At 49.6% G+C, this 20000-nt stretch overlaps 1 protein-coding gene and 1 long non-coding RNA gene across 3 annotated transcripts in view; one reads left to right on the top strand and one right to left on the bottom strand.

The window, feature by feature from the left end:
- The window catches only part of LOC135245544 (uncharacterized), a 58711-nt gene that overhangs the window by 16706 nt on the left and 22005 nt on the right, over window positions 1-20000 (bottom strand). The gene's annotated exons all lie outside the window — the stretch shown is intronic.
- Window positions 11014-20000, top strand: part of LOC135245524 (protein arginine N-methyltransferase 8-B) — a 28940-nt gene continuing 19953 nt past the window's right edge. The window contains exons 1-3 of one of the 2 annotated variants that reach the window (XM_064318619.1): window positions 11014-12168; window positions 18216-18437; window positions 19392-19547. In XM_064318619.1, coding sequence (XP_064174689.1) covers window positions 12100-12168; window positions 18216-18437; window positions 19392-19547 — 447 coding nt within the window. In that variant the 5' untranslated portion in view covers window positions 11014-12099. The remainder of the gene's footprint in view (window positions 12169-18215; window positions 18438-19391; window positions 19548-20000) is intronic. The other variant, XM_064318620.1, reaches the window with a different exon arrangement.

Genomic DNA, 20000 nt, shown 5'->3' on the forward strand with positions numbered 1-20000 from the left:
GTCTCCTTCCGCCAAACAGGAAGCGGCGTCCTTTCCGGGGCGCCGACGCGACGCGCCGACGCGCGATCCGGACACGCTCGTCGCCTTCGCGCTTCCTCCACCGCTTAAAAATAAACCGCTCTGGAACGTTTTCCGCTCCCGTTTTCCGCTATCCTCCTTTCAAACGCATCCCACGCCGAGACTCCTGCGGCGTTGAAGGAACGATCGACTTCAAAAGATGACCGAAACAATGCTCTAGTCTAGATGATACGAGCAAGTCTTTTGTACGCGGGAAGAAAATTAATTAATGGTGGCGTCAGTTACGTTTAAAGGAACTTTCACTCAGACCGATTTGGACAGAAAAGGAAGTTGAAGGCAAAGAGGAGGTCTCTCCCTGGTCCTTTTTGTACGCGCGAGACATTGTCCCTGTTTACAGAAATAAATTTATAAATAAAAATAGTTTTTTAAATGTCTGTATACATGGTGTTACAGCCACAGGAGCAGCCAGAACGTGCTCGGCGGAGCCAATTAGATGAAACGGAAAGAGGTTTTCGGCTGCTGCTGGTGCAGGTAGAGGAAACTTCAGCGTCAAACCCCGACCGGCGAAACAGAACCAGCCCTCAAAAAAACTCCTGTAAAAACATCCCTGGAGGAGCCAGGAGAACGGGAGGGTCCCCCCCGGATAAGTTCCCCCCCTCCGGAAGAGCGGGGACAGGAAGGGGGCAGGACAGTGGGCGGGGTGCGAATCGCTAAAAGGCTGGCCGCTTCGGAAAGTCTGCGCGGCTGCGTCACCGCATTAATTAGCGGCTAGCGTTAGCCGCTAACGCGTCGGCGCATTAATTAGCGGCTAGCATCGCGGTGCGCTTCACAAGGCTGCGAAAGTCAAGTGACGTTGTGTTTCTTTTTTTAACATCTCGACTGCAGCGTTTCAAAAGAAAGGGCGAAATGAAGGACTGTCTTTTTTGAGGGGAGAGAGAGCGCGGCACGCTGGGTAAAACCCTCATAATTAAAAGAGAGACTCATTTCCTGGCCGAATTATAAGAAGCCCTGATGGACAGCTGTCATCATCGCCTCAATCGACGCCAGAGTCCGTCAGGAAAATCCGGTCCGATACACTGTTCTTTACACTCTTCGCTCTCGATATCCTTTTCTGGGAAAACCTGTTCCTCCTTTATTTGCCAAGCCGGTATGCCCGGTCATAACCACACCTGCCACCCCCTGCTGCTTTCCTGCATCTGGCCAGTGAGATACTCAGAAGCTTAGCGCCACATAAAGCCCTTGCAGTTTAGGCTAAAGAAATGACGGCGCGAACACTCAGGGAAAGGAGAAGCCGTCACGCCAGAGGAATTATAGGACTTTGGACAGCTATGAGCAAATGTTTCCAGGGCAACCAACAAACAGAATGAATGTAGGAATACTGCCACAGTCATAAAAAATGGCACAGCACTGAAGCCAAGAAACCAGGCAGGTGCATTATAAGTATTTATATATAAATTAACTTTTACGATAATTGTTATTAGTGTCATTTTGTTTCCGTTAGAGCAGTGTTCTCGGCCAATCCATGACAGAGCTGACCAGACTGGTGTGACCATCCACAGTAACCGTGGCGCCCGCTGCCGCCACTCCTCCCTCTGCAGAGGACTAGCCGAGCTGCAGAGCTCTGAGGTCAGGGCGTGACCAAACCCTCGCCCCTTCCCTGGGGGGGGGGGGGGAAGCCCCCTCCCGGACCTCCTCGGGTTAGCAGTCGCGGTCATCTGTCCCAGACCGAGGTGGGGGGGGGGGGGGGGGGGGGGGGGGGGGGTACTTCAGCAAAGAGAGCAAGCCCCTAAATAGCAACCGATAGCCTCTAGATATGCCGTCCTTAACAACAACACCACCAACCGCGAAATGACTCCAACGGAGCTAATGAGCTAATCCGTCGAAGATAAACAGAGACAGCTTCCGGCTGGAAAAAAGGGCGGGGTCAATCAAATCAGCGGCGTCCAATGGGAGCCTGTTTCTGCCGTTACCCCGGGCGATTGTCGGCCATTAGCGGCCACCGAGCGCAGAGGGACGAGACGTTATCTCCCAGGGAACCCTGCCGAGCTTTTCGATTTTGTCGTTTCCACCATTAATGTACATACAGCATTTAGCAGCGCTCTTATCCAAGTGCTTACACAACTTTACTAGCATTTACATTGTTCCATTTATAAGCTGGATATTCTGAAGCCATGCAGGTTGAAGACCTTGCTCAAGGACAACCGGTCACCTCCTGGCTAATCGAACCTGCGACCTTTCGGTTCGCCATAAGCCTCGGACCGGTGACAACCCCCCTACCCCCCCCCCATCCCCACTCCCGTTCAATTAAGTCAGGCGTCCGAAACGTCGAACGACGATGCCGCTATGTTTTTTTTTTTTCCACTGGAAGCAATTACGGCTGAACATTGATGCTGGAGTTCTAACAACAACACCCGTCCGGTCTTTCCAACTCTACGCTCTCTAGACAGTCCGCTTTTTTATTCTCTGTGTACTCTGTTTTTTGTTTTGCACAGCTAAACGCTTACTGTTGAACCAACAGAGTTCGATTAGGAGTCCGGTAGGGACCAAAATCTATTAGTCGGAACTGATTTTACACTGGAGACTTTTCTGTGTGGTATAATGAGAGATTTTCGGCAGTGTAGTATAATGGGTAAGGAGCTGGTCTTGTAAACTGAAGGTCGCAGGTTCGATTCCCTTGTAGGGCACTGCCGTTGTACCATCGAGCAAGGTACTTAACCTGCATCGCTTCAGAATATATATCCAGCAGCGTAAATGGACGCTACGCTATGCGGAAAAATTGTGTAAGTCGCTCTGGATAAGAGCGTCTGCTAAATGCCTGTAATGTAACGTGATGCTTCGTACCGCGCCAACGGCTAAATATGAATATCGGAATGACTAACGGTGCGCGAGCGTCCGCCGCCGCAGGAAATGAGCCGCGCGGCTGCTTAAGTCCACCCGCGGTCATCTGTCCGCCATTTCACGCGTTTTCCCCCCTCAGAATTAGCGTGGCGTGCGATGCTGTGGGCTGCACATTAACATTATATTACATCGAGGCATTAGCAGATCTCTTACCAGCCTACACAAGTTTTACATAGACTACATTGTATCCATTTATACAGCTGGATATATGCTGAAGCAATGCAGGTTAGGTACCTTGCTCAAGGGTACAACGGCAGTGTCCTTACCCGGGAATCGAACCTGCGACCTTTCGGTTACAAACCTAGTTCCTTACCCACTGTGCTACAACTCCACCATTAACCTCATTCCAATGCGGATGCATTATGCAATCTTTAAACATCAGCCCAGGCAGTTAAACAGACTACTATGGGGAAAGCCTATTTTTATTTATTTTTTTAATCTTTTTTTGCCACTTTTCGCTCATATGGTTGTAAACAGTAAAATCTAACTTTGAGTCAAAAATCCAGGTGCCCGCGTTCCAGAACCTTCTGTTTATCTACGCACCAATAGCGCGCTGGACCTTACAACAGCAACGATAACAAAATAAGAGACTGGAACAAGTCTCAGGCAGGTGTCCTTCCGCGGTGCGGTTGGTTTAAATGATTTACAAGCGCCTGCATCTCGAACGGCAGCGCGTCTTTCTATCGATTTCTCCCAGATCGATTCCGGCGACGCCCTGTGGGTCTGAAGCCGCTTGATTTAATTTTAAGCGTTATTTTTTTCCGCTTGATTCTGTCACCCGGGGCAACACACACTCCATGGGACGTTCAGCAGGCTGCTACTGAAAATATCTACATAAGTTTTCTGTCATGGTAAATGGACTGCATTTATATAGCGCTTTTATCCAAAGCGCTTTACAATTGATGCCTCTCATTCACCAGAGCAGTTAGAAGTTAGGGGTTAGGTGTCTTGCTCAAGGACACTTCGACATGCCCAGGGCGGGGTTTGAACTGGCAACCCTCCGACTGCCAGACAATCGGTCTTACCTCCTGAGCTAGGTCGCACCTCAGTTCCTCAAGTCCTGCGCTTCTCTCTGTTCTTCGTTATTGCAGTAGGGGATGGGAGAGAGTGAACTCTCATCCCTCCCCCCCCCCCCCTTCCCGAGGGTTCAGGGTCAATTGCAACACCTTTTTGTCTTTGTACATATTCAGGATAAAACCGCTGCGGAAGTCCCAATTGTGTGACTTCCCACTGCACTCTCGCAAAAGAGTTAGCAGAATGTCAGTAAGCTAGTCTCTCTCTCTCTCTCTCTCTCTTTCATGGAAAGGTTGTTGGCAGAGATAATTAAGTGGCTAGCGGCGCAGGTGAGGCAGGGAGACCGGCGATAAAACGCGCTGTAACGGTGGACATTCAGTGTTTGAACACAGCTGGGAAATCAGCACGTCAAATGAACTGAGAGCTAGTACTTAGCCGACAAGATAGCTAGCCATCACTGACACGGTATGTCACCGAGCAAGCCGTCAGACTTCAATGTCTTTGGACCACATCAACCCACCTACTACGGAACACACTAACGAGCAAAAGCCCGGTTGGTTTTTAACAGCTTTTAAATGTGAGTTTCTGTGAGAAGATCCGGGGGGTATGATATATCTACTTACTGTACGATAGGTAAATTGGACACGCCCTGTCACATTTAACTAACAACCCATTCAGCCCAGAAGTAAAAAAGGCGAAGATTCTCCAAACACTGGATCAAACAACAGTACACTTGTTGTACTCGCTCTGATAAGGCGCTGCATGCCTGTAAGTAAGTATGAGGTTAAAAAGCAATAAACATTTAAAAATGCAGATACTTGCCTCAAGACAACAAGTAGCATTGGTGCATTGTGTTAAGGTAAGCTACTTATTTCCTTGAGCAGTAAAATAGATTTTTTATTAAAATAAACTCTTCTTGTGGTCTACATAGCAATTCCACACCTCCTTCCAATCAATTGCTTCGAAGTCTCCAGTTGGAATCCGGCAATTTTGATGGGGCGAAATGGAAGAGGGTCAATTGGGAGAAAGTTGAGTGACAGGATACATGGAACAGAATGAAATGCTGGCAGTTTGAAGTTTTGATTTAATGGGTTTTAAAAATGTATTCATTTTTGCTGACTTCTTGGGGAAACTGGCTGAAATCTTGGAGCTCTTTCTACCAGATGGAATAGTAGCACGCGGACAAATTGCTCTGTATAATACCGCACGTGCCAATTACCTGCACAACATCCATAGCTAGACCACCACCACCCCCATTTGCAAAGGTTAATCTAATATTTGAAGGCCAAAACCCAGCTGACTTGATTGAAGTGTTTTCGGCACTGAACGTGCATCAATAATGAAATCAGTCTGAATTCAGAAATGAACACGCGGAAAATATGCGCGGCTCTATAATTACGCGCGGGGACGCGTGGTGCAGGTATCGGGGTGATTGCAGACGGAAACGTTCGGCGCGGGGCAGCCCATCACTCAAAGCAGCGCAGAAAATGCCAAATTAAAAATGTCAGATCTCGCGCTGCGACCAGGTGTCCGCGGAATAAATCGAAGGTCGAAGAAAATGAAGACTCGCGCGTCGGAGATTTCGCTCTCGCCTCAAGATTTAGAGAGGTGAAGCCCGGGGTCCCGCGGTAAATATTGGCGTGAATAACTTTCGGTTGTTCTGTAGTTCTACAAGCTCTCCAGCTTTCAGTTCAGACAAAAGGCAAGATCTTTTAGCCCTGCTAAGAGGACGTCGGTTCTGCCTGCCTCTCCCCGCGTCTCGGTAACTCGGGAACTGGTGCTTATTACCGGCGGCCACTGTGAGCTTTCAGACCGGGGAAACAAATCTGTGCGGTAGTTGGCACCGTACTCCGAAAACCGCTCTGCGAAATGTCAGTGCTCGACTTTTTGTGCCTTTCCTCCCCCCTTTTTTCTTTAGCACTGTGCTTTATGTCTTCTATAGATTCACAGTATAATGAAGGTGTCCCTTTCTTACATGGTAATAAGCCACGGCCTGTTAAATTCACACTCTGCAGTTCTGTTAATTAGAAGAGAATTTTATGCATCTACCGCTGTGCGAAACGAATATCACTTCACTTTAAGGCTGAAACCACAAAAAGGAGGAAAATAAGCTTCCCTTCGGATAATTTCTTTGAAGGTTCCGTCATATGAGTCATCTAGTTTTGATCAGAAAGACACACGGATCCATTTTTCTTTTAAAAACCACAAGATTGACGTATTTATACAGAAGAGCTAAAACTGGCGAAAACAAGAAAGATAGAAATCCATTACTGGGATTGTTCCATTTCTAAAGCTCTCCTGGACATGTCTGTCTCATTTAAATTGTACTGTCACAGATTTATTATCCTTTATTTTGTGTTCCCCATAAGCTGTCCAATACTGATATTTCTGTACATGCTTCTGCCAAGGATATTGAAAGGCTTATACAGACATAGGCAGATAAAAATAGTAAAATATTAATGCAAATGACGAGGGTTCGCTCTTATCGTACTTGCCTTTGGATAAAAGCATCTGCCAAATGTAATGTAATGGGTGCATTCCAATCGCTTTTTAAAATGTATTTATTTATTTATTTATTTATTTTTATTTTTTTTACTGCCTTGCTTCCGTTCCTTCTAGGAGCATTTTAACGGGTCGGAATTTCCTTGAAGATGGCCGACTTCCAGGTCCGGCAAGGACCGAGGAGACAAGGGCGTCCCTTATTCACAAAGCGTCTCAGAGCAGGTGTGCTGATCTCAGATCAGCTCTTCCCTGGCCCCTAGCCTAACCTTATCCGTAATGAGATACAAGGGAAACCGATTCTAGATGAGCACTTATACCCTGATTTCTTTGTGAATATGGACTCAGGTGGGTAAATAAATGAGAGAGCTGTCATATGTTGTGCTTCCATGACCTCGGAGAGCCCGTGTTTCTCACCGTGTGTAATTAAGTTACGGCAGACCTGACTGTGCCTGGTGCTATATAATTGACCCGTGAGACTCCAGGCCAGTCCTGACAGATGCGGTTTGGATTCGGTCCAAGCCGTTACGCGCATCGGGAAGAACAATGGCTCCCGACCCTGTTTATGGAGACCGGCCATCTTGTAGGTTTTCCTCTCGGCCCTAATTTGGCACCACTGATTCGACCAATTAGCAGCTCAGTGAGATCTCTAGCTGTTGAGTGAGGTGCGGCTTTGTTAGGGTCGGAGTGAAAACCTACAGGACGGTAGATCTCCAGGAACAGGGCCGGGCAGCCCTGCTCTAGCTGTTGAATGAGGTGTGGCTTTGCTATGGTAGACCTCCAGGAACGGGACTGTGAACCGCTGACGTAAAACGAGCATATTAATCGTCTTAAACGCGCTTAAATACAGGAAACGCTGTTATTGGGGTCTCACGGTCAAGTGAGACTTCAGGAACCCAACAGGAAGTGAAGCTGTCGTGTGCTGTCTAGTGAAAGCCAATAAAACGACAGAGCCCTCAAAGGAAGAGCCAGCGAAGCGTTCAATGTACACGATAACTCCACCCATTTTCAAAGGTTCACGAAGAAGCCCCCCCCCCCCCCATCCCTAGGGCTGTGGAGGCTCATTAAATTTTGGAGGAAAGGCTTCTCGCGAAAAAAGAAAAAAAGATTGACAGGACGCCCCGACACCCCTCCCGGGGCGGAGAACACTGCGATCTCTCCGCGCGACGCCGCGAAAGGGCAGCGGAGAGAGAGAGAGCCTCCGCGCCCGGAGAATTTACAGCCCCTTTAAAAAAAAAAACTCCGTCTCCCATCATGCCCCGACACACGAGCGCGGCGGGGGGACGATAAATTCGCCGTCCGTCGCCGGCGGGGCCCGGACCTCCCGGCTTTCGATTTAGACGCGCGGGTCTCGCGTCGACCCCCCCACCCCCTACACCCCCACCCCACACCCCTTTCGTGCAAGAGGGCCGAGCGGCCCTGATTTCGTATTAGTTTCAACATCTGGCTCCGTCGGCGCAGTAATGAAACGCAGGTCTCTCTCTCTCTCTCTCCCCCGCACACTGAAGTGCGCGGCGCCTCTGAGAGAGAGGAGAGGGCAGAGCGCTGGAAGCTCGCTGGCGGTGTTCGCGGGAGGCCCGGCAGGGGCGTTGGACAGGACCGCACGCATAGTGACCTCGCAAGGGCCTCTCCTCCTCCGATCGGCGTTTTTTCCACGTTAGCGCGCGGGGCGGCGTGTGCGACGCCGACTCAGGCGCGGTGATGCAAGCGCGAAACGCGTTGCGGGTGGCGAAGGTCGCGGTTGAGCGTGTGCAGAAGCGGGACGGACAGACGAAAACGGCATCAGGCGACGTCAGCCACCGAGGAGCGGCTCGTCCGTTCAGTCGATCCGCGCCCACGCGGAGCGCGCCGCAATCTGGCGCCCGCCCACGGAGCGCTCTCCAAACCCTCCTCTCTCTCTCTCACTCTCTCGCTCTCTCTCGCCGCGGCGAGGGCGGGGGGGGGGCTGCGGACCCAGAACCCGGCCGCCAATCCCGCCGCGCCGTGCGGCTACGAAATTGGCGAGCGCTCGGCCGCCCTCCGCCGCGGACAAACCCACCGCGAGGAGGAGGAGGAAGAGCGCTCGGAGTGGCGATCGCACGTCCTGCTAGCCCGAACGCCAATTAGACCAGAGCGCCGTTATAAAACGCCAGCTCCCGTCACCTCTTAGCAACTAAAGTGCACGCGTTCAGCTGCTGAAGCCAGAGCACTAGGCCTGGCACGCCGCACAAGCAATCCCCGGAGAGAAAGCGACGGGGGGATTGATACTAGCGGAACGAGACTGACCGACGAGATGAATCGCGGACGGAGTCGTTTCTACCGCCGAGATAGCGACGGTCGACGGAAACCGACGCTAATTACACATTAAATTAAGCGTTTGAAATGGGAATTTTGCTCAACTTGGCTGGCAGCTGAGGACTAATCACAAAGCACTGGACCGGCTTACTGCGCAAGCGACCCTCGGAGAGAAAAAGACAGGGGGATTGATACAAGCGCGAACCTTAAGATAGAGAGGCCTGTACTTGACAACTGGAACCCAAGGAGAGAGACTTTTTGTGGCTTTGTTGCAGCCATAATATCATCTTGGGCCTTAGAGAAGCCCCAGATGCTTTCCATCAGCAGACATTTACCCTTCCGAGTGTGGAGCTGAGAGAGTGAGAGGAGGTAAATGGGCCAGTCGGAGGGAAGAGTGTTATTCACACCGCTTTTTAGTCTCCCTATAGCAGTAGGAGCCAGATTGCAAAAAAAATAAATAAATAAAAAACCAGCAGTGATATTCTTATTGGCTATCATTGCTGGTCTTTTTAGGCAGTAACGACACCGACACAGTAGAAGGAAGACGGGTGAGATTCCCGGCAAAAGCCCGTGGAGTGATTGCACACCTTCTGGTCTTATCGTCGTTTCCATGGCGAATCTCGCGCTGCCGCTCGTTAGAATAGGAACGCAGCAGCCCGTGGCGGCGCTGACAGGACATCATCTCTCCCGGACTTTCCCCCTGGCGGACTCAGACAGAGGTTTCCCGCGGCGGCGCTGGGGACTTCCAGATAATTCACGTGATCTATCGATAGAGCAGCGCGGCATTCCCCCCATTCTATCGCCCCTCCTTATTCTAGACAGACTTTAACCAATTTGTAAGAGAACAAATGTAGCCAAGTAGGTCCGTTTTTGCTGATAGGTATGTTGCAGCTAGTGGACTTCACCCTATTATTAGTTTTATTTTTTATTTTTTAAATAACCTGATTCAAGAGGGTTCCATTCTGGTGCTGCTCGTGCTACCGACATTATAGGCCTACATTCAAACTCTTCCTGAATATTCGGAATGAGCCGTGAAATCGCAACCCTTTGAAATTCGACAATTGCACAGAGAGAAGTTCGAGGGGTAAAATAAATAAAACAGATAAATAAAAACCGATGATCTGATTACAATAGCGCATCTGACTGCGCCTCAGCTCCTCCCGGAAAAAGGGCTGAGCGCCGGGGGCGATGCGGGGCGGTTTCCACATTTACGTGGGTTTGATCTCAGCGGCTGCGCATCGCTGTCGATTCACTCACTGCGCGCGCTCGCTGCCCTGAGTGGCAAGTTATGCAACGATGAGTGTAGGCTGCCGCGGGGGTAGGTGTCCCCTGGAAATATATGCGGAACCTGCATCATACAGTATGCCGCCTCGAACGAGCTCCCACGGTAGCTGCGGGGTGCATTCATTTCAATACAATGGAGACTTTCGACCCAAGACACTTCAGCTTTCTATACGTGTGGATAATTTGCATAACTAGAGTGACCGAGGCGGTGAATCCTCGATATAACCATTTCTGCCACTGGAATAATTACAGTTGACAGAAACTGAAACTAATTACACATCAAATAAGCATTTATATATATCCTTTATTTAACCAGGTAAAAGTCTCCTTGAGATCTCTTTTTCAAGAGTGGTCTGGCCAAGAAAGCAGCATGAACATTGTTACAACAATAACGCAAGAATACAAACAAATACAACTGTCATACAATACAAATAAGTGAACACAATATCCAGTTATTCGAAATGGAAACTGGCTGAACTGACTGGCAACAGATGACTAATAACAAACCACTAATGTTTTGAGCATAAATGTGACATGGATGAACAGGCCTACCCCAATATATTGAAACGAACAAAAACAAAATAAACAATTAGATAGGGCACATGTCACTTTGTCGCAAATTATCGTCTGAGGAAAATCAGCCCTTTGAAATGTTTTAGAGATAGGGGTCAAAACGGCCACTCGGTTAATGAAAATCTCACACGTAACCGTGGATATGAAAATCAAACAAAACAGGTAACTAACCAATGTTAACATTACGCAGAAGTCAAGTGGCTGTGTTTTTCTTAACTCACAAAAACACGTCATTATGGTCATTTTTATGTATTGTCACAAATAAAGCATGACACAATACAGAAGCCTATACTTGTAGGCTGTTCATTTGATGTCTTTTATCACTTGACCTTAAACTAATGTTGGCGGCTACACAGGCTACCGTGACGAACATTTAGATTAAACAGATGTAGGACAGACTATTTCGTTCAGACGAAGAGAGTCACTTTCGGGGGGTTCCTGAACCGCATTCCACCGGACGTCTGCAGTCTTTCAGCAGAGCGAACAGCCGACGCGAGTCGCGCAGAAAAGAGATAAGCCAAGGATCCGATTGGTTCCTGTTGCTCTACAAAAAAAAAAAAAAACTCCGACTACCACATTCCCCGATGCAAAGATCTGCTGCGAAGGCGGAACGCCGGTCGCAACGTGGGAGGCAGAGATTTAAACAGCGTTTTCTCACAATGTGAAGGTCGCCTGCAGGATTACTTCCCTATGCCAATATTCCCGGCAGCTCAAATTCCCCTTTCGGCGCCGAGTGAAGTTTAACTTTCGACATCAAGCGGACATGTATGATCAAACACTATAAGAACAGAACAGAGAAATTCCAAGAATACCGTAGCGGGGAAAAGCGCCTTTCTGAACTAGGCATCAATTACCCGGCCAAGTTCGTGGGACACATTTTAATAGCCTCGTCTCCGTAATGCCGGCAAGATTCGCTCATCGTTGTTCCAGGCGTAGTTGCTACCAACAAGGAAAATATGTCAGATAACGGCAGATTTCACATCTAAAGGCAACGAACGTGGTATTATACGACAAATAGCCTGCCTTTTTTTCGTGTTATACCAGAAAACATCATCAAGCACGGCTATTCGCTTAAATGCTACTTTTCATGACTGTTGCAGAATATGAAGTAACAAGTCTACCGTACGCAGATGTGGTAACATAGGATTTTTTTCCGGCGGTCATGAAGTTTGTACTTGTGCATATTACCGCATACAATAGAAGGAAAATGGGATTCTTTCGACTCTTTTCACAGATGTTGCCAAGTGATGCGCGGTGCCATCTAAGCTACTACACTCAGCAACAATGTAGATAACTTTTGCACTATGGATTCTCGGATCCTCTCAATTAGAAATCGCACATATTCGGGGACTTTAGCAAGTTATAATTTCTTGTTTTTCTCATTTTGCAAAGGGAAATTCCTTTCTATCGTTATTTTATTAAATAATTTGAGACAAGAAGAAATGAGCATCTGACTGATACAGAACTATAAAAACGGCATTTACCTAAATTTCTTTTTCATATTTTCCCCTCTCGCTGAGTTAAATCTCGTTGGCTCTTATGGGAATAAAACACTCCTCCCGCTGTTTGCTTCTAAGGAGAAAAATGGCGGAGACCGAGAGCTCGGAGGTAGGTAAGAGAAGCTTCGGTAAAATAATTCCCTACAAGAATGTGGTTGGCCCCGAATCTTCCGCCCGCATGCTTGCCTGTAATATCGTCTTGCGGAAATGCGCTGCAGACCGCACAGCGATTCGGGGTTATATTTAGAACGATGCTTTGGGTTTGCGATTATCACAAGATCATTCACTTGGCGCCGTCTGTCATATGGAGCAAGTGATGGGAAAAAAGAACATTTTTCATGAACGATGTGTGACTGGGGAAAATCACCTCCATTTCTACAATAATCGTATTCGAATATGATTACTGTAGTGAATGTAGTTGTATGCGTTCGTCATGAATGAAACCGATATACTGAAAAGCTAAGACAGAGAGCCGATGTCGAAATGAAATATGTGCACGATAAAAATTAGCGTGCTTGTGTGCCTCTGTCTTTCAAGTTGGGTTTGATGAATGACGTGCTTAAGCGGAAATTCCAAAAATAAATCTTAGCCCGCTGGGTCGAAGGTAACTTGACATTTAACGGCGGGACTGTGTAGGTGCGCTGTCCTTGGTGCTGCAGAGCTCGCCTTCGCTTAGAGTAGCCTATACTTCAGAGCGCAGTGTCACCAAAATAGACTATCAGCGCGTGCAGTTCGGAGCTTTTTTCATCCTCCACTACTCAGTAACACCGATCTCGAGGGAGGAGATCTGGATCTTGCCGGGATATTTCCGCATATGTAATATTTATAGGCCAGTGGTGGTCTTACCCAAGGTTGCCTGCATAAATATCACGTAGCATACGGGTGGCCGAATAAATTGTTTTACAGTACTTAGCGTATTAAAATGAGGATGTGTTGCGTATAGGCCGAACTCTTTAATCTGAATAAACTCTTTAATCGGAAATCCTGAAAACACCAAACGTAAAAATATTTATTAACTGCACAGAAACATGCAGACTACTTGTCATGCTGTCAGGAAAAGCTCAATGGCTTTTAAAAATTATTATTATTATTATTATTATTATTATTATTATTATTATTATTATGAAGAACCTTCATAGACATCTCTATGTATCTGGAAATGAGCATACTGGCCTGTATAGATGTAGCTCCTGATAACCACATATTCCTAGAGTTAAGGGTTAAACTGGGACCAGCAGAATATTATGCAATAAAACAGAGTGCGAAATTATGTATCCACCGTGCAATTATGAGCACTTGACTGCCATCGTGAAATCCCTGGAGAGCCCCTGAAATTCAAGTGGGCCGTCCTCAGTTCAGCTCTCAACCGCGGCAAGGATTTTTAAATAAAAAATACAAAAAAAAAAAAAAAACGCCGATTTGCATTAGAGAGGCGTCCGCATAAAGCAATAAAAGAGTTTGCCGACATTTCGCGCATAATTCACCACGGGCAGACCGGCGCCGGCTTTCTGGGGGGAGCCTTATTCCCGATACGCTCCATTGGTTCTTTCCGAAGAAGGTGCCTGGAGATGGTCTGCTGGCGAAGATGCGCTATCGGTATGGGTGTTGCGTGCGCACAATTATCCTGGCAGACGGAGCTTACGCTCGGGCCCCGTGGTGCAGGGAAGAGCCTGAGAGGACTGTGAAACTGTCCTCGACCGGGGTGTCACAAAGACCAAGCATTAGAGAAGGAGGTGGGGGGGTGCCTTGTGGGACCCACCATAATTGAGCCTCTTCCAGGCATGCCAGAAGGTGCCATTATATGTGACCCGGGATGACCAGTGCGCATTCATCATCACCGTGTAGCTGTGGATCGGAGGTCCGCCACCCCGCTCCTGGGGGGACGTCCGGCCTGCTGGTTTCCATGGCCACTCAGCGCTCAATCCTTTTTAAAGGCGTGAGGTCACAAATATGTGATTAGAATGTTCTCAACTGAACATTCTAATGCTGATGTCACAGTCACCGCTGGTAATAGAAAGCAGTGGAGTCCTAGAATTCTGAAGAAACGTTCCCAAAAAAAACCTTCTCTTCAAACGGTTCACCAGAGCAGTTGATTGGTTGCCTGGTCTCATTGGTCTGAATTAGTCACCGATTCTAATGTGAGAATCGAAACCCTGCATCTCCCGCGTCTCTCCAAGAACAGATTAAAGGGACACCCCCCTCGCGGTACATGCATCACCGCGTGCATTTTGGAGCCCGGTTAGCGTAGTTAGCTTGCATTCAGCGCTCTACTGATCGTGCCAATGCACTTGCTGGCATCGGGATGCAGGCTCTGATCCAGGGTCTGGCGCCGTCACTCATGCTACTCAGGTGGACGAACCCGTGTTCCCTCGTTCTCATTGTGAGTCCCTGGAGATCAGAGCCTGTGGCAAATGAAAAAGGGCGCGATGTGAATTTGGGGAATCCTGTGAGCGGGGCGGGGGGGGGGGGGGGGGGGCAGAGCCCGACGTGCCGAGCGCAGCCTCGGAAGGCGGGGGGGCCCGGGAGAGCGGGCGGCGGTGGGCCCGGCTAAAATAGAACCGGCGGGGAGAAGAAAAAGAGAAAAAAAAAGAAAAGAAAAAAAAAGAAGCGATTCTGATAGAGGCGCGTGAGAAAAAGCGACTGATCTGCTTCACTGCGTCGCCCGGGGGGGATAAAAAAAAACCTTGGGTGCGTAAGAGGAGACCCCCCCCTACTGCCCCCCCCCCCCCCCCCCCAATTTCTCCCACCCTCCCCCAGCACCCCGGTTTCAGGGTCCGAACGTCGAGAAGCTCTGCGCTTTCTGAGCTTATCGCATCCGAGCGGCTCCACATTATTACATTACATTACATTATAGGCATTTAGCAGACGCTCTTATCCAGAGCGACGTACAACAAGTGCATAGGTTTCATGATGTAGAGGCGCAAAAGAAACACACTAGAGTGAAGTAAGGATCGTAGTGCCAGAAGTGACCACATCGATCAGGACTCCAACCCTGTAGAGTAAGCTTGTTCAGCAAGCAAGACTCCTACCAATTATAAACACCAGGAGAGAGAGTTTCTGGGTTTCCTTTAATTAGCCCTTAGTCACGCGGCTCAAGGTTCACTGGTGCATCCGGACTGAAGGGCAGCGCTACCGTTAGCGCGCTAGCACACGCCTATTGCCCCCCCGCCCCTATCACCGCTGATTCATCTGCTGTACCATCTCTGTGGGCCGCTACAGACGGCTACAGACCCAGGACTTCAATGGTAATTGAGCCGCGGCGGCGTTCGGAACCGGACGAGAGAGGTATGAGGGGTGCGGGTGGGCGGGTTTGATTGGGGGAGGGGGGCGGACCGTCTCTGTAGTTGGCGGGAGGGCGTTTCGACGGGACACGACCGCGCGGCGGTCCCATCAAGATCCCATGATGCATTTGTCTCCATCTCCTGCCCAAACGAAGCCTCATTCCAGACTTTCATCTTTACGAGTTTCCAACATCTCACGGTCAGAGAGGCGACGGACGTTTTGAGCTTAAGGCGTTTCTGGGCTAGAAAGGGGAGAAAATGTAGTTTCTTCATCGTCCAAACGGCTTTTGAAGCTGACCTGGTTTTGATACCTTTTAACGAGCAAAATTATCCCTTTCCTCCTCGTAATAACAAAACGAAACCCTCGGGGACTCAATTATACTTTTTTCCATTTAGTCCGAGAACCACTCTGACAATGAAATTGCTTTTTTAATTTTGTTTCGGCGACGGACCTCGTTACAATTCCTTCCGTAACCCCCCGGAGAGGACTGAGGAGAAAAATACGGAAATGGAGCCAATTCCAATCACTGGGGCTTCGTCCGCCTCGTCGGTCCTGTCCGATGCGTGCGGCGCGTTCGCGAGCTAATCCCGGTGGAACCAGACGCGTTCCGGGCCACCTGGACCGCCGAGCTTCAGTCACGCACTTAGCAGCGCTCCACCGAAAGGACGTCCCGCGTCTAACGTTCTCACAATGCACAACATTTACATAACCTTCCGCTAATTATGCGTCTTGCACGGTTGAAAAAACACAATGTTAGCAGGGTAATACATTTGCGCACGGGCTGATTTCCACATTAGCGCTCTCTCCAAATTATTTCAGTGCTCAGATATATTAGATATTTGTAGCTATCTAATTATCAACTCGTTCAAAATGACCTTCCCATTTAGATTAGATTTTTTTTTGGGGGGGGAGAGGTAGAATCATCAGTGAACGCTGCTCCTTGCGGAAATGAACTTGCGCAGACTTCAAAATTGGGTTCTTTATCAAGATGTAACGACGGTCTTCGAACTTTCCCACGAAAATAAATATCTCACCCTGTTCAAGGCCTTGCTGTTACAGCTGTACTGAACGTTAACTGGCTGATTGTCGCAACCTTGCTTTAACCTTGCTGGCAAGCTCTGAATTAGTTAAGCATAGCCATTCCCCCATCTGAAAACATGCATTTTCATTTTTTCGGGGGTGATTGCGTGTATTTGTTATTGGAGCTTTACTGCGCAGGTATTTTTCCTGTTTTCATTTCTGTGAGCACAGCTGGACCTGAGATCCAGTCAAGTCACTATGGCGAGTCAACTTTGTTTGGAAGACACGCGTTACAAGAAACCTGGCACTTTTATAATCCGAAAGAGATTTTCCGCATTCTGTAACAGTGTGAATCAGTTCTGACAAACAATCCCCCAGTGAATAATAACATCAGAAGTACCCACTACAACCCGTCTCTCATCCACTCGAACCAATTTAACTTTTAAGTGCGTGTGAATGCATTTCCTTGTTTTACACAGATCAAGAGCTTGAAAGCAAAAAATGTAATAGCTCTCCTGAATATTAAGTCCGTGGGATAGGAGAGTGCTGATAAATATAACCCTGTGTGTGTGTGTGTGTGTGTGTGAGAGAGAGCAAGAGAGCTTAGCAGTACGTGTGTGCGGGCCTGTGTGCAAGTCATATACCGCAGTTGTGCAGGTCATGATGTGAATGATGCATCTGTGTTCCTGTGTAATGTTAGCAGGTGAAATTAGCTGCAGGTTTACCTCCAGGGTAATGCAACCCCATCAGTCTTTGGGTCACACTCGTCAAAACAACGGTACCGGGCCAGACTTTCTATGGTGTTCGGCGCCGTTCGGGACAGCTTGTATGAGAGGGACAGGTGCCGAACACCACAGAGTTCCAGAAGCGCCTCCGCCGCGCCAAATTCCTTCCGGAACGTTCCCCGCTTTTGACAAGCGGACGTTTCGACAAGCGCTGCGCTCTCAATTCAGCGAGAAACTGACGTTCTGGTGCTTCAGCATGGGGCTACAGTTCGCGTGTGCAGAGCGGGCTGTGGAGTCGCCGTTGGAGAGTGCCACTGACAGTTGGAACAGGAAGTGACATTGACGGGGAAGGCGAGGAGATGGGGGTGGGGATGGGATCTGTAGTGCGTGTGAGAGGAAGTGGACGGCTTCGCACCCCTTTCTGAAGCGCTATCCATCTCGACGCGCCTCGCAGATTTACCTTCTGTCTCCCCCTTCCCCCCCCCCACCCTCTGTCAATCTCTCTCTCTCGCTGTCTCCTTCTATCTCTCTCCCTCTCTCTATCGATCTCTTCTCTCCGTTTCTTTGTCAATCTCCATCTCTCTCTCTCCCCCTCTCTCTATCAATCTCATCTCTCCATTTCCTTGTCAATCTCCATCTTTCACTACCTCTCTCTATCAATCTCCATCCTTTCCTCTTTTTCTCTCACTCACTTGCTTTCTCTTTTTCACTCACTTGCTGTCTTGTTCACTCACGCGTTCTCTCTCCCCCCTCTCTCTCTCACTTTCCCCCCCTCTCTGTTTCTCACTCTCTCTCTACGCCCTCTCTCTCCCCTCTCTCTCACTCTGTTTCTCACTCTCTCTCTGCGCCCTCTCTCCTCTCTGTCACTCTGTTTCTCACTCTCTCTCTTCTCCTCTCACTCTCTACCCCTCTTTCTCTCTGTTTCTCACACTCTCTCTCTCCTCTCTCTCTGTCTCTCTCCCCTCTTTCTCACTTTCTACCCCCTCTCTCTCTCTGTTTCTCACTCTCTCTCTCCTCCCCTGCTCTTCTCTCTCCTTTCTACTCTCTACCCCTCTTTCTCCTGTTTCTCACACTCCCCTCTCTCACTCTCTCTCTCTCTCCCCCCCCCCCTCCCCCCCTCCCCCCCCAGCAGCCGCCCGTCAGCGTGGCCCCCTCGCAGTCGGTGCAGCCCGCCGCGCTCCCCAGGCCCGTCCCGTCCGTGCACCACGTGCCCCGGAAGCCCCACACGCCGCACCCCTCCTCCCTGCCCAGCTGCCCCGGCCGGGGCAAGATGGCCAAGTTCCTCACCCCGGAGGAGATGACCTCGCGGGACTACTACTTCGACTCCTACGCGCATTTCGGCATCCACGAGGTAGGGCGCCGCGCCCGGGGACGGTGGGACGGTGGGGTGTGCCACGCCCTCCGCCCCAAAATGGACCCCGGGCCATCAATACATAGAGGCTGGTGGAGGGGTCAGATACTTGCCTCTTTTCCTGCTCCGGCTGTGCTATGTGGGTCAGGTTAGCCTCTCCACGGTAGGGCTGTGTCTAAATGGCTTCGGAGACGTGCGTGAGGCACCCCCGGCCAGGTTCCAGATGTGGCCCAGTCTAAATATAAGAGCGGCAGCGTCCGCCGGGGATGGGGGGGGGGGGGTTGACGTACCTAAACGCCGCCGCTCCCTGTCCCGCAGTCCCATCGCGGTTCCCATTAATAGACGCCCGCGGGATCAGTGTCAGGGGCCGACCGAACACCTCGCGGCGTCCGTAGTGAAAGCGACTCTGCCGAAAAGCATCTCCCCCCCACATCGATTCGGCCCGGTGCAGACTTCAACATTCTCCACTTCCAGCCGTCCTCCCTGACCTCGGTTCTGTTTGGCCCTGATGTCTTACGGTGACCTGGCTCCGCTACATTACATTACAGGCATTTAGCAGACGCTCTTATCCAGAGTGACTTACACAAGTTTTACATGGTATCCATTTATACAGCTGGATATATACTGAAGCAATGCAGGTTAAGGGTACAATGGCAGTGCCCCACCGGGGAATCGAACCTGTGACCTTTAGGTTACAAGACCAACTCCTTACCCATTATACTACACTGTCGCCCCTACAGTGTTGCTATGTATTGCGTCTATGAAAAACAGGAAGCCGTCGCACGCCGAGCCTGTAAATTGCAGGTCGCGGCTGATTGGAGGCTCATGCGTTTGCACGCACTCAAGCTTTCCGTCCCTCCCGCCGGGCCGGCTTTCGTTCTCCACGAGGCGGGCGAATCCCCGACGACGGCCATTTTCCTAACCCTAACCCCTGACCCCGAACGCTTCCCGCAGGAGATGCTGAAGGACGAGGTGCGGACGCTCACCTACAGGAACTCCATGTACCACAACAAGCACGTCTTCAAGGACAAGGTGGTCCTGGACGTGGGCAGCGGCACGGGCATCCTCTCCATGTTCGCCGCCAAGGCGGGCGCCAAGCACGTGTACGGGGTGAGGCCCAAATCCCGCCGGAAACGACCATTCCCCCCCCCACCCCCCACCCCACTGCCATGTCCCTTACACCTTATCAGAACCAGCTCAAACGCGATATAGCTCAGGAGGTAAAACCGATTGTCTGGCAATCGGAGGGTTGCCGGTTCAAACCCCGCCCTGGGCGTGTCGAAGTGTCCTTGAGCAAGACACCTAACCCCTAACCTCTAACTGCTCTGGCGAATGAGAGGCATCAATTGTAAAGCGCTTTGGATAAAGGCACTATATAAATGCAGTCCATTTACCATTTACCAAACGCGTGTTTGAATTGCTTTAACTGTTCGATGTGGGTAAGGTTTGACAATGCTGCTGTGGCTCTCCTGGAACTTTCCAGAACAAATGCTACCGAGACACAATCATATGATTTGATATTTGAGTTTTCCGCTGAACATTGTTGAAAACAGACGTTTCTTT

Source organism: Anguilla rostrata, chromosome 19, assembly GCF_018555375.3.
Source record: "Anguilla rostrata isolate EN2019 chromosome 19, ASM1855537v3, whole genome shotgun sequence".
NCBI classification, from domain to species: Eukaryota; Metazoa; Chordata; class Actinopteri; order Anguilliformes; family Anguillidae; genus Anguilla; species Anguilla rostrata.